Source organism: Eublepharis macularius, chromosome 12 (genome assembly GCF_028583425.1).
Source record: "Eublepharis macularius isolate TG4126 chromosome 12, MPM_Emac_v1.0, whole genome shotgun sequence".
Lineage (NCBI taxonomy): Eukaryota > Metazoa > Chordata > Lepidosauria > Squamata > Eublepharidae > Eublepharis > Eublepharis macularius.
This window is the reverse complement of record NC_072801.1, coordinates 27,000,531-27,016,888: the sequence shown is the minus strand read 5'-3', so window position 1 is coordinate 27,016,888 and position 16,358 is coordinate 27,000,531. Positions and strand designations below refer to the sequence as shown.

Here is a 16,358-nt window from a genome sequence, read left to right as displayed (position 1 = left end):
ACAAGTTCCTGTGTATTGCCAAAAAATTCACAACAGGGTAAATTTGCCCCATCATGGCTTAATTATTTCTTCCTATAACCAGCTCCATAATGGCTAGACATAATTTTTAAACTATGTAAAGTTTTTTACATATAGTGGTAACGATAACTCTAGCCAGAATTTCACAGGAAAATTACAGTAGAGAAAAATACCACAAAATGAGTCATGTTCACTAAAAAGAAGAGCATGAGCTGGCTATGAGACTTCCTCTGAACTGCCTGTGCATTTTATGCTTAAGCAAGAGTTCCGAAGGCAGGTGGATAGATACAATTAGATTCTACATCTGTTTCCTTTGTTGTGGCTCTTTTTATGGCAGTGCAAAGTGGGTACAGCACAGACAGGATCTCTGGCTGAAAAAAAGGAATCCATAAGTTTACATATCAAGAGAAAGGGACTCAAGACCCTTCCATTATATCCAAAGAAGGGGGAGCCGAGAAGCATGTTAGCTCTCCACTCTTGTACCATGTTAGATTGCATTAATACAAAATAGTTTTATGGGGAGTGGGTGTGACAAAAAGCCTGTTTAGGTGCCAGTGGCTCTAATGAAAAGGTTAAAAAAAATCATATACGGCAGATACTTAATTTTATAAACGATATCTGTAGTTAACAAGAACTTTACAACAGCAATTCAGGCCTTCATAAACAATCACAGCTGAGACCACCAGGCCCCTTCCCATTCACTTCTTCCAGATCAGTCAAGAATTAGACTCCTCTCTGCCCCCTCCCCCCCCACACACCACCCTTGGCACTGATCTCGATTGCTAGGAGAGTATGATTAACAAACACAAAGTCCCAATTTCATTCCTACAAAATGGAGCCTGCTCTCATCAGCAGGCCACAAAAGCAAGGCCAGTTTGCAATGTTCCTCAAAGCTCCTGATTTCTTCCCACATACAACTAAAATATGTTGCTAACTACAATGGCACAGGATAGTTTCAGGGTTTTAACTGCAGAGACTCATTCTCAGTCTTCGGGGCAACCCAAGGCATGGTGACTTTGCGCCGACTTCCTAGATCAGAAGGAATGGCTGAAGCCACACATATTCAGTACAACTGTAAGCATCTTCCCACTCTAGATAAGAATTCTGGTTTGTACAGTAATGGAGATTCTCCATTATAACTCTCCTGCTGTCCCAGTTGCAGAAGAATGCAGGTACCAATAAAAGTGGGACCAGATGGGATCAACCAACAGCTGCAAGAAACAGTTTAGCAGGCAGAGAAGACGACTGTCTTATGCCACAGGCCATTTTTATTTCAAGAGTCCATACCTTTATTTCTTCATTAGATGCAAAGAATCCCAGTGGAAGAGGATCTTTCCAAGCCATTTAACCTCAAAGTGCACACAAATGTAGAGTCTCCATCAAGGTGTTTATAAACCAAGTCCAGACCAAAGATCGGGTTCCGCCAAAGCCTCGTATAACGTATAACCAATATCGTCGATTTCTTCTAAGCGCAGATGCCCCAGAAGGTTTATCCGGCTGTCAAAATAGCAAGGAAGGGAACCTTCCTCCAGGAATTGGAGCAGTTCTTCCAGCACCTGCCGAAACCTGATGGCCAGAGCTGCCTCCGACCAATCAGATTCAGTTTCACTCAAATGTAGAAGCACATGAATCAAATGGCTGCTGGTCAGTTTGCACCAGAAAGGGTGGATTTCAAAGACATCCTTTAGGAGGTGAAGACAGCACTGCCGGATGCCAGAATCTCTGGCATCCAGATCTTTAAGTTTGGAAACCTCTGTAGCGTAGAAGCTTTGCTGCCAGAGGTTCTCAACCGGTTCTTTGAGGGATGCAGCAAGAAGAGTTTTGTCCCCAGATTCCATCATTGGGCAGAGAGTTATGTCCAGGTGAATTTGTTCATGTCTAACTTCAAGTTTGAGCTCCTCAGGAGCCATGACAGGCCTGACAACACAACCCAACATGCTGCTGATGGCTGGCCAATTGATAGAAGCCACCAATACCTTACGGAGAGCACTGCTGATGGCATTGGAGGAGAGATACCCACCCACCATGAACCTATCCCAGGGGCTGTTTCCTCGCGGGAAATATTCCAGACTGGTCCGCTTGATCATCCAGAAGCAGGGGTTGTTCACCACTGTCTGCTCCCCTGGGATTAGGGTCCAAAGGCTGGATTCAAGGACAAGGGGAAGCATAAAGGCAACCTCGAGAGTTCCACCACCAATGAGACCATCACAGAGGTAACCGCTAAGGAACGCATTGCCAAAAGGCAGTTCCGAACACTTGTTTTTCAGGAAGTCCTGCAGCTCGGCACATATGTCCTTCGACAGCTGCTTCCCCAGAATCTTCTTGGCCTCAGAAACAGAGATGTGATCTTGGTAGCGAGAAAGGAGCTTTTCCTGAAGTGTGAGGCATAACTGGGTTTTCGATTTCGCTGGAAGCATCTCTGAGGATGGAACAACATCCTCAGGGTCTGTGAACGAGAAAACAAAACAAAAGAAATTCTTAATCTGTTCCGGCATAAGAATGTGAGGAGGACATGCTGTGCTGTATCAGAACAAAAGTCTACCTAGACATGTGAAGTTTCCTTACACCAAGTCAGAGCGTTGGTCTGTCAGCTCTAACTAACGCACCGGCTTTCTAAACTCTCAGAGGAGATGCCAGGGACAGACAAGGTAGGAAACGCCACCATCGAGCCGTGGCTCTATACCAAGCAGCCAAATGCCCCACAAAGAAGACAAAATGAAGAGCCTGCCCATTTGTCCTCACTATCTGGTTTTCAAAGGTATACTGCCTCTAAACATGGAGGCAATTAAAAGACAGACTGGCATTCCTAACATATACAGGTCACGCTCAGAACCAGCGTCACAGCAAAAAAAAAATTGCTATTATATCGCACTTTTCCCCACCCTGCTCACATCATTCTCCCCACCCATCCCCCTCCATTTTGGCCTCACCACAACCCTGGGAGGTAGATTAGGCTGAGAGGGAAAGAATGATTGACCCAAGGTCACCCAGCAAGCTTCCACAGCAAAATAGGGATTCGAATCCGGATCTCCTAGATCTTAGTCTGACACTAACTGCACACTATGCAGAAGGAACAGTCTGGACCAGTCTAACCTTCAGTAGTCCCATCCACAACTGGTGACAGCAGCGGCTCCTCAAGCTTTTCCCGTCTCAATGGAAGCTGCGATTTCGGCATTGTCTGGATCAAACTTAGTTCCTGCCAGCTCTCCTCAAGTGATTTCTGCTTGGCCTTCATGTCACTGTCATCGTCAGGTGGGCTGGTGGCTCGGTCTATGAGCTGTTGGAAGAAGACCCCCCCCCACACACACAAGTTAGCAATAGTCTTTATCCTTTACCAATTCAGGCAGGGCATTGGCCTGTCAAGGTCGGTCTTGTCTACTCTGACCAGCAGTGGCTCTCCAGGGCAGAAAGAGATCTTTCCCCAAGCCTGAGAGTATTCTACCACTGAGTAGTCATCCCTCTTCTAGATTCCTCAAGAAAGTTTGCAGAAGTAGACTGGAAAGATTACTTCCTATGGCAGATCATTATTCTGTATTGCAGGACTACACAACTGGTGATCTTCCAAACCAAAGATGGCACACTGGCCAGGCATAGTGACCTGTTACATGCCAGAGGAACCATCACCACCCCTGCCCAATTTCTCCAGTCCTGGATTGCAACAAACCAATCCATAGGGCTACAAACTGCACAGCCTATGATTTGCAATGAAAGTTTCTAACTTAGTAAAAGGAGGGCTACCAACAGTGAAAATCCTCTTTAAAACGTAACTGGCAAGTGTTCAAGCAGATCATTAGCTGTGGTCCCCCCCTGCTCAAGAGAGAACCAAGAAGTCTCACCCGCTTCACAGCAAGTGTTGCGATTGCCAACACAGCTGCTCCGCTGACTCCTAGGACCACCCTTGCGTTGGCCAGAAGGAAGTCCACCACACCAGCCAGACCGGTTCCATCGCTTCTCTTCCCCTGCTTCTGGGCATAGCCTGCCATCGTTACCCTTCCAAAAAAAAAAATAAAGCAAGAATCAGCCAGTGTCAAAAGGAAATAGTTAGGGAATCAATTCAGGAAGGAGATCCAAAGGAGAAGATGGCAAGCAGAAATGCCAAGAAGTTGTGGCAAACAGCACATGTCATACGCAAGTCCGGAATGGACTGTAGCTTTTATTTGATTATTTACTAAATTTACATCCCAACTTTCTACCCAATAAGGATACAAGATGCTGCAGACAGAAGTTACAGCATGGTCACTGGTATCACAGACCAGACATTGTGCTTTTTATGCCACAGTAGATCACATTTGCTTTGAATGTGCCACAAGTTTACCATTTCACATGTACACACGGGAAAGGAACATTAACAGTGTAGCTATGATTCCAGGATCATTTCCCCAAAACTACTGCGCTCATACATCCTTGTTCAACAACTAGCTCTACAAGAGGGTTTCATGTAAGGTAGTCCAAGGGGCTGCATTTGGGCCATTTTACTCGTATTAGAAGAGTCAAAGGCAGTCTGCTAATCTCACATGCAAGTTTCCAGAGCTGCTCCTACAGAACAAAGCCCTTTTGAAGGCAGTTCCATAAGAGAAAATGTGTCTTCCTCCTTTCTCTGCTCCTCGCCCACCACAGTTGGCATTCATGACTCACAACTCCCAATGCATCTTGGCACTGGCATCATTATAGGAACAGAGAAGCACAAATCCAGCCTGACAGGAGGATAGCAGAGGTCTTTAAATGCTCCCCCAAGCATTTCCACAGTGTAACCTTCAGTATGTTTGCCCAGAAGCAGTTCACATACTGTTCAGCAGGTTAAGCATACTCCAAGACTGTGGCCTCCAGAAGTCACACTGTGACACGCCCTAAATCCATCCTGGCCAGACACAAACAGAACTGCAGAGGAAGAGTCGGTTTTCTGGTTGCTATTTTGAAACCTGGTAACAATATCTGTGAGCCAGTCTGTTCTTCCCCAGGCTATCTTCTCTATTCCAGGGAACATGCTTCAAAAGAAAACTGCTCAGGATACATTTACAAGATCCCTTGGGGCTGCATTTGAGGTAGGGCAACCTAGATCTCCAGAACTCGATCCCAGAATCCATTTTCATGGCTGGCTTTTGGCCTCAAAACAGGAGCCTCTCTGAGCAAACAAAGAACATTTCCTTCAAAGAACTTCAGTCCAGTGCATGTGCCTGCACACACACAGGATTGAGAACATTTTTGTTACACTGTAGCTGTTTGCAAACTCACAATAGTGCATACAAACCACTAAAATAATGTGGTGCACATGGCGCATTTACAAGCTCCCCCTCCACACACACACACTCTTCACAACCAGGGTGGTATAATGATTAGAACACTGGGCTGGGATCTGGGAAAACCCCAGTGTGAATCCACCTCTGCCATGGCAGTTCACTGGATGACCTTGGGCCAGTCACACACACTCAGCCTAGCCTACCTCTCAGGATGGTTGTAAAGATAACGGAGCAGAGGAGAATGTTGTAAGCTGCTCTCCCCTCCCAGTTGGGGAGGAAGTCAGGGTATAAATGAAGTAATGAAATAAATCATCTATAAGCCCGCACAACTCTTTAATGGGGGCACAGTACATTTGGAGGGCTTGGTATAAACAGGCTTGAGCTCCAGCACCTTTCTACTTAGAAATGACTGGCTAGAACCAGTAAGCTGCCAAAGGCCACACAGCAAAGATTTCCACTGAGACCAGGAGATCTTAAGGGGCAAAATTCCTGAAGGGGCAGGAGTATTAATAGAACAGCCAAAGAACCAATGGGGTGTAGGCATTTTAGAGGGTTGAGGTACAAGGATCTGGGAGACCCGGGTTTGAATCCCCGTTCTACGATGGAAGCTCTCTGGGTGACCTTGGGCCAGTCACATCCTCTCAACTCAGCCTACCTCACAGGGTGGTTGTGAGGATGACATGAAGGAAGAGAGAATGATGTGGAAAGCTGCTTTGAGCCCCCACTGAAAACAAAGGCAGGATAAGAAGCTAAACGAATAAAACTGCACGGCTACGCACACATATGAAGTCCCCTAGAGCGTAGCACGGTTTCCTTCTCAGCGCGCTGTAAGATGCTTTAAGGCTCCACCGTTTTTAATGAACACGAGGACTTGTCGATTAATTTCTCCCTTTTTGTTACTGGGGGGAGGGCATGTCTCTCCCTTCCCTCCTCGAACTTAGAACAACTGTGTTAGCCTGTAAGGGGTCACCACCCGATTCTTCACCGACACGATTCGCCTTTGGCCCCTGTCCTGACCTTTAAAGTCGACCATTTTTGTGTCTCCCTTCCCTTCCCCTGACCCACTGAAGGCTGCTTGTCCGCGGAAGCCACTCGTTTCGCACTTACCGCTCCCAAAGCCTGGAAACAGCCCCGGCCCGGACAGGTCACAGGACGGCCTCGCGACTCCCCCTCCCTCGCCCGAACACTGTCAAGAGGGCGGAGTGAACCGCGCGCAGCATTAACAGCACAGAACGCAGAGCCTCGCCGAGCGACCAATCAGAACGAGCTGCCGGCCTCTCAACGTTCCAAACCCGAACGTTGAGTATAGCCTGGAGCTTCCGGAAGCGCCCTTTGAGTCTGCGCGCCGGGCGCCCTAGCTGCGCCGCCTTAAAGAGGCAGCGCCCTGTCGGTCTCTCAGAGAGAGTTTTTTGCGCCGCGGCTCCCGAAAGTGGTCTCTGCCCCGCGGAGCGCGCAGTCTGATGATAGAGGCAGGGCTGAAGAGGACTAGCGCGGGGGGGGGGGGACTTGGCATTCTATATGAGCGCTGAATGAAAGCAGGTGCCCGTCTTCTCCCGGGTATCTGACAATCAGAGGCCCCCTTTGGCCATCTCGACTAATAGCCAACAATAGACCTCCATAAGCCTGGCCACCACCGCCGCCTCTCTCTAAACGAGGGGCTCACTGTATCTTGTGGCCCCAAGTTCCACAAGGTCACCCACTCTTCTCTTGTGGTCGCGAGTTCCGCAAGGTCACTTACCCTATCTCGCGGCCGCGAGTTCCCAAGTCATATGCCCCTGGTTGCGTGAAGCAATCCTTCCCGAGCAATGCCTAGCTGTGAGCCCCGATCCGGGGTCGGTGGGAAGGGGGCCGTGGCCAATTGTTCTGGAGCCGAAGCGACGCCAGCCCCCGTGGATGCCATGCACAGAGCATACGCTGCTGCGGGAGTCCGCGAAAGGGTTAAAAGGAGGCAGGCTCTCCGCGGAGAGCAAGCTTGCTTGCAGCAAAAAAGCCCCACCCGGTTTTTTTTTCCGGGCTGTGTCAATGTGCAAAAAGAAATTTTTGGCACAAGCGAAGGGAAGTCTCAGCGAGTAGGCTCAGTGGCCGGTCTGAGGAGGAGGAGGCATGGCTGCCACGGGGGTCCTTCCCTTCATCAGGGGTGTGGATCTCAGTGGAAATGACTTCAAAGTAAGTTTTCTGGGGTGGGGGAGAGGAGAAGAAGGGGCGCCTCCCGAACTGGAGCAGGGCCTGCCCTCTTGGAGCCTCCCTGGCTAATTTTAGACGCTGGCTCATGCATTCTTTGTGCCTCTGGCCGGGGAGGGGTCCCCCGAAGCAGCCTGTGTGTCTTTGTGTTTGAATCGGGGCTGCTTTGGAACGGTGGGTTGAGGGAGAGGGAGTCCCAGCTTGCAGAAGCAGAAATGGGCAAGTTTGAGAGTCAGGCAGAACTCTTCTACAGAACAAAAATGGGAATCCGGTGGCAACTTGAAGGCTAACAAATGGGGCCACCGGGCTTCTGTCTGGTTTTGCTACAGAAGAGACTCACGTAGGGTTGCCAACCTCTACGTAGTGGTTGGAGATCTCCCGGAATTACAACTGATCTCCGAGCTACAAAGATCAGTTCCCCTGGAGAAAATGGTTGCTTTGGACTGTGCAGCATTGTACCCTGCGGAGATCCCTCTCCTTCCCAAACCCTGCCCTCTCCAGGCTCCACCACTAAAATCTCCAGGAATCTCTGAACGTGGACCTGGCAACCATATGAACTCTTAAGCACTGAATGTATACAAGCTTTGTACATGTATGGCATGCACATTATTATTATTTTTAGCATGCTGAGTAATTCATATTTTACATTCGTCGTGTGTACAACTGACAGCACAGTTCAAACCCCACGTGTATTTTTTATCTTTAAGGTGAATGTGTGTTGGTCCTTTCTCACATACTGGTGTCCACACATGACACACACGCATTTGCTGTGGCATGTACGTGGGGCAAATATCTTTTCTCAACAAACTTGGTGACAGTCTCCCAAGGTGGAAGGCTGCTCAAAAAACTTGCCTCTCTGTTTTAATACGTTGTTCAACAGAAACTTGTTACGTGGTATTGTTAACAGAGTAACTTATTTCTCTAAAATGTTTGGATTGGTAGAGGGGGGAAAGGACAGGTCTCTGCCCAGAGCAGCTTACAGTCCCAGTTTAGATGGTGATGGGAAAGCAGAAGAGAGGAAACGGGAATGGAGGGAGAGAGCATGCACAAATGCATTCACACTGCATTCCTAAGCAGAGTGACATTGCATATAGAAGTTACTGATTTTAGAAGGGTGTTGCCCAGCTTAGGATTCTATTGTTAGATGTTAAAATTGGAGATGACATTTATACCTTGTTCCTACAATTACATGTAAGAAACACTCCCATTTCATCTCAATTGGAGACTGGACTCACTGTTTTAAGAGTGCATTTAAGGATCGTAGCCTAAGCCTAATGCCTCATCCTTCAATTCCAGTTTTGGCTGTGCCATTGAAATTCATCAATGGTTTGAGCATTAAAAAAAAAACCCAAACCTAGCTTGGCCTGTCTCTTCAAATGATAGGCCTGGACACTTACTGGCTAGTAATTCTTGTATGCCTCCTGGCATTTTTGGATTGTGTGTGGGTATGGAGAGCCAGCATAGTATAGAGGTTAGGGTGTTGGATTGGGATCTGAGAGGCCCAGGTTCAAAGCCCCAGTCTGCCATGGAAGCTGGATGGGTCACCTTGGATCAGTCACGCACTTTCAACCTCACCTACCTCGCAGGTCAGCTGTGAGGATAAAACGGATGAATGGGTAATGATGTAAGCCACTTCATAAGTGAATGTCGTAAGTAATGAGTTCCAGTCTATTTCGAATGCAGTTGCACATGTATCTTTGTCAACATGAAGTTACTCAGTAGCCCAGTGCGGAATACATGGCGTGACTCCCTCCAAAAATATTGGGCTTGAGTTGATCTGCTAAGATAGCAAGTCTGCGCTTGATCTCCAGTGCCTCATTGAGACACACTTTGAACATACGGGGGTTTTATTCTCAGAAATTTAAACGATCGTTCTGTATTTTAATTCTTTCTGTTCATACGTTTATCATCATCTTTATTGTGTTCGCAAAAACCCATCGCAAAAATACATGCGAATATTAAATGTCCATCATGATAAAATTTAGAAGTAAAATAAAATTTCTGGACATTTTCACAGACATAGGTTACATTTCTTAGTGTTGAACAGACTGTCACCTGTTGGGTTACCTTTCTCTCTCCATTTATTGCCTTTCAGCATGCCTAATTTCTTTCATATTTCTGATTATTTTTTTCACCCTACCAGAGCAGCCTTAGGATGGTGATTGTGAAGCTATATTTACTAATGAGGTGGATTTAAAGTGGGGGAGGGCGTGTCTGTGTGACTTGGACTTGTGGGTTGTGATTGTACAAATGATCTCTACTTGGAGAGAAAGTTGAATCTCTCTTCTCAGTGGTTTCACCTGGAACATCTGAGCCAATCCTGTGGTTGGCATGACTGGGTGCAGTAAAGGGTTTTGTGCCACCTTTCCAACTGTTAAAATGCAGATTGCCAGATCCTAGGGGCAGAGGCTTTTGCTTAACTCCATAAAGTGCTGTGTATGTTGACAGTCCCTAGTTGTGTGCCCAAGAGAGTGGATTTCAGTGGTCTGTCACTTATAGTTCTAGAGCCAGATGCAGCTCCGTACAGAACTAACTGTGGCTCTTTAAAAAGAAACATGTTAAGTCTGTTGGAAGGGTGGATGGGATAGCAGAGTAACTAGTCTGTATGGGGAAGGGGAAAGAAAGATTTTTATGGGACAGGTTTATTTACATTTTGTTCCCTGCTTTTCTCCCCAATGGGGATCCAAAGCAGCTTACATCTCATTTAAGGACCTTGCAAAGAAGCTTTGCAGAAAGGAAAGTGACATATCTTTGGGATTATTTAATTATGCACAAAATTGTGGTCAATTTAGATATGCCAACTAATAATAACTCAGTAGAAAAGTTCATGCAGACATGGTATTGTATATATAAATATTTGATGGAATATGAAGTTTTGCCAAGCAATCCCTTTTACCAAAAATGGTTATTGTTTTGAATTTGTCTAATGGATTGTTATATTTGTGTTAAATGATTGTATTATACATTATCTTCATTGGTCGGTAGTTCATAATAGTTTAATTGATGTTTTAGATATTTATGATCTGATAGGTGATTTTAGCTGTATTAATCATATGGATTAATGACTGTGTTATGCCTGTTTATCCAAATATCTGTATTTTACAGGTTAAATAAAATACAAATATAATTGGCTATACCAATTATAGCTATGCAAAAAAGCGGGGGGGGGAATGACCCAGTGGACAATTGCCCCTAATCCAAGTGCACACCAAGCACTGATTTATGGCAGTGTGCTAAAACAGTTGTGGAGGGTGCTCCTATGTATGTTTATGAATTATTGTGGGACCGCACATAGGCCCACTTCCTAATGAAGGACAGTGTTTGGGCTGTGTACATTTTACTGATTATCAAATCACATATTGATTATTGGTAGTGTAAAGATGTATATTTTCAGTTACGCAAATTGGCTCTCTTTTATACTGGTTCTTTGCCCATCTCTTGCTTTGAATTTCGACATTCTCTCTTTAATTATAATTTTAATTATCAAAGGTTGCTGACCCTTGGTCTGTTCAAACCTATGGAGAAATCCTCATGATAGTCAGATCTGGACCATTTGCCATTGGACTGAAGGCATACTGGGGTCCTCAAGGATGACTTGTTGAAGGGGCAGCATGCTGCCCGAGACATTTGTGCTTGGGGTAGCCTGGCCATGCACAGTGGAAAAGATCCAGCAATGAAGCAGCAGTCACCCAATGCACCTTTCTCATTTTTTATGGGCTGCTGTGAAAATTGCAGGTTATGTAGCATCCTGTGTCTTACTGGCCAGGTTTGTGTTTTCCTTTGTGGCTAAATGAAAAATCTTGGATGGCACCAACTCTGACTTCCTTTCCGCCCCTCTACACTCAGGGTGGCTATTTTCCAGAACATGTCAAGTCGATGACCAGCTTGCGATGGCTGAAACTGAACCGGACTGGTCTCTGCTATTTGCCTGAGGAACTTTCTGCCCTCCAGAAACTGGTAAGGAGCTGGTCTTGCTTGCTGATGCTTTGGGATCATTGGGCTGCTGACTTTAGGAACAGACCTCCTTGGGGATTAGGCCCAGAGAATCCAAACCAGCAGGATTTCTTAACTGGCTTGTCATTTTTAGGAAGTGATAGCATGACCTGGCAGATCTGTTTTCTGTAATGAGATTTCTCAAGGCTTCGTTCATATATTTTCAAGATATTTTTTGTCTTTTGTAGCTCGGATGTGTGGGTGTCTACTTATGTGTAAGGAAAGTTTGGCTACTCATGTTGCCGCATTCCATGTCAGATATGAAAACTGGTTCAGCTCCAGGAGTGCTGCAGTTAAAGTGTCTGGCAAGGACCACAGAGTATCGCGTTCACTGACTTGGAGCCAGTTGCTATTTTTTAAACTATCTTGCAGGGTTGTTGTGATAAATAGGGAGGAGGATGTCACATTGGGCTCCTTGGAAGAAGGGAGGGGTAATAATATGATAGTGCAGTAGCTGAATGGGCGAGCATTTTTAGTCTCCCAGAAGAACTTGCAAGGTGGTCTCAGGCAAGCACAGTCTCTGCCAACTGATCTGTGGTACGGGCTAAAAATATCGGCCTGCTCTAGCAGACTATTGGATTGCTAAGCAAATGCACTTTTTTTGAACACTCAGGAAACAGTCTCTTTTCTTGTTTCATTGCATAAATGTCCTGCCAGACACAGATTAGACCAGGGTCCACAACTTTTTTGAGAGGGGGTAAAGAGTGCCACCCCAAAATGGCTGCCTCAGAAGGTAGGGCCAAACCCAAACAAGTTTTCCGTAGGAGACAGAGCCAATATCCCCTTTTTGCTTTGCAAAAGAATCACAGAAAGAGAATAAAAAGAAATGAAAGAAAGGGGGGAGATTTGAAAATAAAGAAAAGGAAGGAAAAACTGAAGGGGAATGAAGGGGAATCACCCTCACTGGCAGTTTTCAAGAAGAGGCTGGATGAATATTTGTCAGAGATGCTTTAGGCTGATCCTGCACTGGGCAGGGGGTTGAACTAGATGGTCTGTATGTCCCCTTCCAACTCTATGATTCTATGAAATCACAAACCAGGTTGCTTCCCAGTCCTCCTGGTCCTCCAGTGGCTTTGTCAGCCATAGAAAACTCTTTCATATGAATAAGGACAGCCAAATCCCTGCCTTTCTGTGGCCCTGCCCACTTCCTGAAAAGCTCAACGGGCGCCAAGGGACATGCCCACAGGTGCCTTGCTGGGGAACCCTGAACTAGATGCACCGTTTTGGTCACAAGGCAAATGTTACTTCAGCAGCATGATGCCCCTCCCTGGAACTTCCAAGGAGGACGTTGTGTGTGGTAGGCTGGGGCCACAGTTTTTATCCAGTTTCTAGAATTTGCTCTGAAACACTTGAAACTGCGTTATGCTGAGTCTGTCCCCTTCAGTCCTTTCTGCCCTGACTGGCAGCCGCTCTCCAGTGTCTCAGGCAGAGGACTTTCACATCACCTACTACCAGATCCTTTTAACTGGTGATTCCGGGAATTGAACCAGGGACGTTCTGCATGCCAAACAGATGCTTGCCTGTTGCGTTGATAATGTCTGTTCCTTTCTTGTTTCCAAACAGGAGCATCTCTCTGTGAGCCACAACAGCATAACCACCCTCCATGGAGAGCTCTCGGGCCTCCCGTGCCTCCGGGTAAGAGTTTGCAGCCTCATCCCTGCAGCTCAGAACTCCACAAACTGCTTATAAGTCCATCTCCCCATTCAACAGCTCCCCAGTAAATTCTCTATTCCTACTAGCGTGATGTAGTGGTTTAGAGAGTGTTTGGCTAGTATCTGGGAGATTCAAATCCCCACTCTGACATGGAAGCTTTTTTGGATGACCTTGAGACAATCGCACATGCTCAGCTTGACCTACCTCACAGGGTTGTTGTGAGGATCAAATGGAAAAGGGGAGAACATTGTAAGCTACATTGGGGTCCCCATTGGAGAGAAAAGAGTGGGGTATAAACGAAGCAAATAAATAGTGCTAATCTCTCCTCTAACAATTGTTGCTTAGCCTGATTTAAGTGCTGTTAATGAACAAGTGATTTTTGCCTTATAAGGAGGCAGGCCATTGGTTCATGTAGTTCAGCATTGCCTGCTCTGACTGGTAGCAGTTCTCCAGGCCTCACCTAGAGACTAGCAACTGATGAAGAGAGCTGTAGTTCTCGAAAGCTTATGCTACAATAAAGTTGGTTAGTCTTAAAGGTGCTGCTGGACCCTTTAAACCAAAGATGCTGGAGATTGAACCTGGAGCCTTCTGCATGCAAAGCAGAGGCTCTGCCATTAAGCCACAGCCCACCCTTAATGTGGCTGCCTTCCATAGTGCCAGGCTGGTATTCTCTGACTGGCAGCAGCTCTCCAGGGTCTGAGATGGAAGACTTTCAAATTACCTCTTACCTGATTCTGGAGATGCCAGGAATTGAACCTGGCTCCTCCTGCATGCAAAGCAGGTGCTCTTCCACTGGGCCATGGCTCCGCTTTACATAATGTCTCTATCCACCGCCCCCCCCCTTTCTACCACCCTTCCAGACCATCGTTGCCCGAGCCAATTGCTTGAAGAACTCCGGTGTTCCCGATGACATCTTCCAGCTGGATGATCTGTCTGTGTTGGTATGTTTTTGGTTTGCTCCACGGAAGGAGTTGGGCAGGCGGCAAATGATTTTACCAATTTTTCTGGTAGGTCTGGAAGGACCTGCTGTATTTCTTGGCAAGTTGGAGAGGTGAGGGGGCCCAGCCAGGCAGCTCTGATGTTCCCAAGCAAGAGTTCACCCAACCGCCTTTGTTTCTTCCTCCATACCCTCCCCCCATTTTATCCTAGGATCTGAGCTACAACCAGTTGACCGAGTGTCCCCGGGAGCTGGAGAATGCCAAGAATATGCTAGTGCTCAACTTAAAACGTAACAGGTGAATATGCAAGATCTGGATTTTCTGTAAAGCAGAATGCAAAAAAAGAAAAATCTGGGGGGTCTCAGGAGGACAAGTGTGGTCTCTTCTGGTCTGTGAAATGGGCATATTAACAAACGAGGTTGGTTCTACTTTACATGTTCAGTGCACTCCTTACAACAGTCTTGTAAAGTAGGCCAGTATTGAAGTGGGCAGGGAGGGACTGGAGCCAAATGGGTTGCTGAACTCCAGGTGGGGCTTGGAGCTCCCTTGGAAATACAAACTGATCTTCAGACTACAGAGATCAGTTCCCCTGGAGAAAATGGCAGCTTCAGAGGGTGGTCTCTGTGGCATCATGTCCATGCTGAGCTCCCTCCCTTCCCCAAACTCTGCATTCCCCAGGCTCCGCCCCCCTATCTGCAGGAATTTCCCAGCTCGGAAATGGTGACCCTCCCACCTCACAAGATCATAGCAGATCTGAACTGGGGTTCATCTGTAGATTGACTTATCCGTCCCTACCTTTTACTGTCCTTAAAAGGGCTTGAAGGGCAGCCGACAAGCATGCACTTGGCTGCTGTCTCCAGGCTGCGAGGGGAGGAAGAGGAAGATCACAGCGCTCACTTCTCACTTCCCTCATGAGCTGAGGCCCTGAGGAGTGGCAAGGGCCAGGGCTGGGAGCACAAGAGGCAGAGCAAAGGTGATGCTGCCCATCACGCTGCCAGTTAAAGGCCCGAAGTGGACTGCCCAGCAGATGGAGTTCCAAAGTTTTGGGGCCAATGCTGAAAAGGCCCTGTGGACTGTCCTCACCTGACACACCTTAAGTGCACACAACAGAGCCTCTGGGGAAGATCTTAAAGTACGTTTTGTAGGGGAGAAAGCAGTCCTGTGTCCATTTTCCCACATGTATGTGTTCTGAGAAATGGCTGTGAATTGCAGCTCCCCGGTGCAGTAAAAAAACCGAGGTGTGATTGTGCATGGCGTCTCTTGCTCCTTCCCTGTCCCACCCTTGAGCTAGCGCATAACTCCCAGGAGCCAGAACCTGCCTGGCTGTTAAAGAGGGTGTGCCTGTCTGCCTTGTCTTCTCCACCCCTGCAGCATCGACAACATTCCCAACCAGCTCTTTATCAACCTGACGGACTTGCTGTACCTCGACTTGAGCGACAACCATCTCGAGAGCCTTCCCCCCCAGATGCGGCGCCTTGTACACTTGCAGACCTTGATTCTGAATAACAATCCACTGATGCATGCCCAGCTCAGGTAAAGGGAGGGCAGGCATTCTGCTGATAAGGTAGGCAGGCTTGCCTGGTGTGCATATTCAAGCAAACCCATTCGCAAGACGTGCAAACATCAACAGTCCTGAGGTTCTCTGTTCTGCTGTTGAACATTTTTAATTTATTGATTCAGAATACATTTCAGCAACATTCTCTAAACACTTGCAAACCCTGCCCCCAGAGATCAGAACAATTTCCCCCTATAAAAGGTAAAGGCAGTCCCCTGTGCAAGCACCGAGTCATTACTGACTCATGGGGGGACGTCGCATTACGATGTTTTCTTGGCAGACTTTTTGTTACGGGGTGGTTTGCCATTGCCTTCCCCAGTCATCTACCCCCAGGAAACGGTACTCATTTTACCGACTTTGAAAGGATGGAAGGCTGAGTCAACCTTGAGCTGGCTACCTGAACCCAGCTTGCGCCAGGATCGAACTCAGGTTGCGAGCAGAGCTTGGGCTGCAGTACTGCAGCTTACTACCCCGCCTCCAGAGATCAGAACAATTTCCCCCCCAAAACTGATAAAAATCCTAAACATTAAAGTTAAAAAGCTAGACAAGAAGCACAATTTTAAGAAACTGAGCACAAGTCAATACAGACTTTGAATGGGAGCCAGAATTGCAACCAACAAGATACAAATGCCCAACCCGTGATTGATTAGAACTCAATAAATTATGCAAATATATGCAAAATCTACACACAGTTTTCTGGTGGTGATGTCAGCAAGGGGGAGGGGTCAGCAAACAGCCCTGCTGTCCCCGCTCACCCGGAGTATCAGGGTCCACCAAAGCAAA

The 16,358-nt window shown here is 47.0% G+C and overlaps 2 protein-coding genes across 3 annotated transcripts in view; one reads left to right on the top strand and one right to left on the bottom strand.

Moving 5' to 3' along the window:
* Positions 1-605: 605 nt before the first annotated feature.
* On the bottom strand, positions 606-7,181 carry MIEF2 (mitochondrial elongation factor 2). Of its 2 annotated transcripts, none has more exons than XM_054992314.1 (4): positions 6,994-7,181; positions 3,855-4,008; positions 3,112-3,295; positions 606-2,464 (listed from the first exon to the last, which is right to left on the bottom strand). In XM_054992314.1, the coding sequence occupies exons 2-4, from the start codon at positions 3,999-4,001 to the stop codon at positions 1,407-1,409; spliced, it is 1,389 nt and encodes a 462-aa protein (XP_054848289.1). In that variant the 5' UTR covers positions 4,002-4,008; positions 6,994-7,181; the 3' UTR covers positions 606-1,406. The 2 variants fall into 2 exon arrangements, with proteins under 2 accessions (XP_054848289.1, XP_054848290.1); XM_054992315.1 differs by lacking the exon at positions 6,994-7,181 and adding an exon at positions 6,363-6,435.
* A 115-nt stretch (positions 7,182-7,296) lies between these two features.
* The window catches only part of FLII (FLII actin remodeling protein), a 34,209-nt gene continuing 25,147 nt past the window's right edge, over positions 7,297-16,358 (top strand). The window contains exons 1-6 of the mRNA XM_054993317.1: positions 7,297-7,421; positions 11,283-11,393; positions 12,993-13,064; positions 13,943-14,023; positions 14,232-14,317; positions 15,392-15,553. Of these exons, the coding sequence (XP_054849292.1) occupies positions 7,359-7,421; positions 11,283-11,393; positions 12,993-13,064; positions 13,943-14,023; positions 14,232-14,317; positions 15,392-15,553 (575 nt within the window). The 5' untranslated portion in view covers positions 7,297-7,358. The remainder of the gene's footprint in view (positions 7,422-11,282; positions 11,394-12,992; positions 13,065-13,942; positions 14,024-14,231; positions 14,318-15,391; positions 15,554-16,358) is intronic.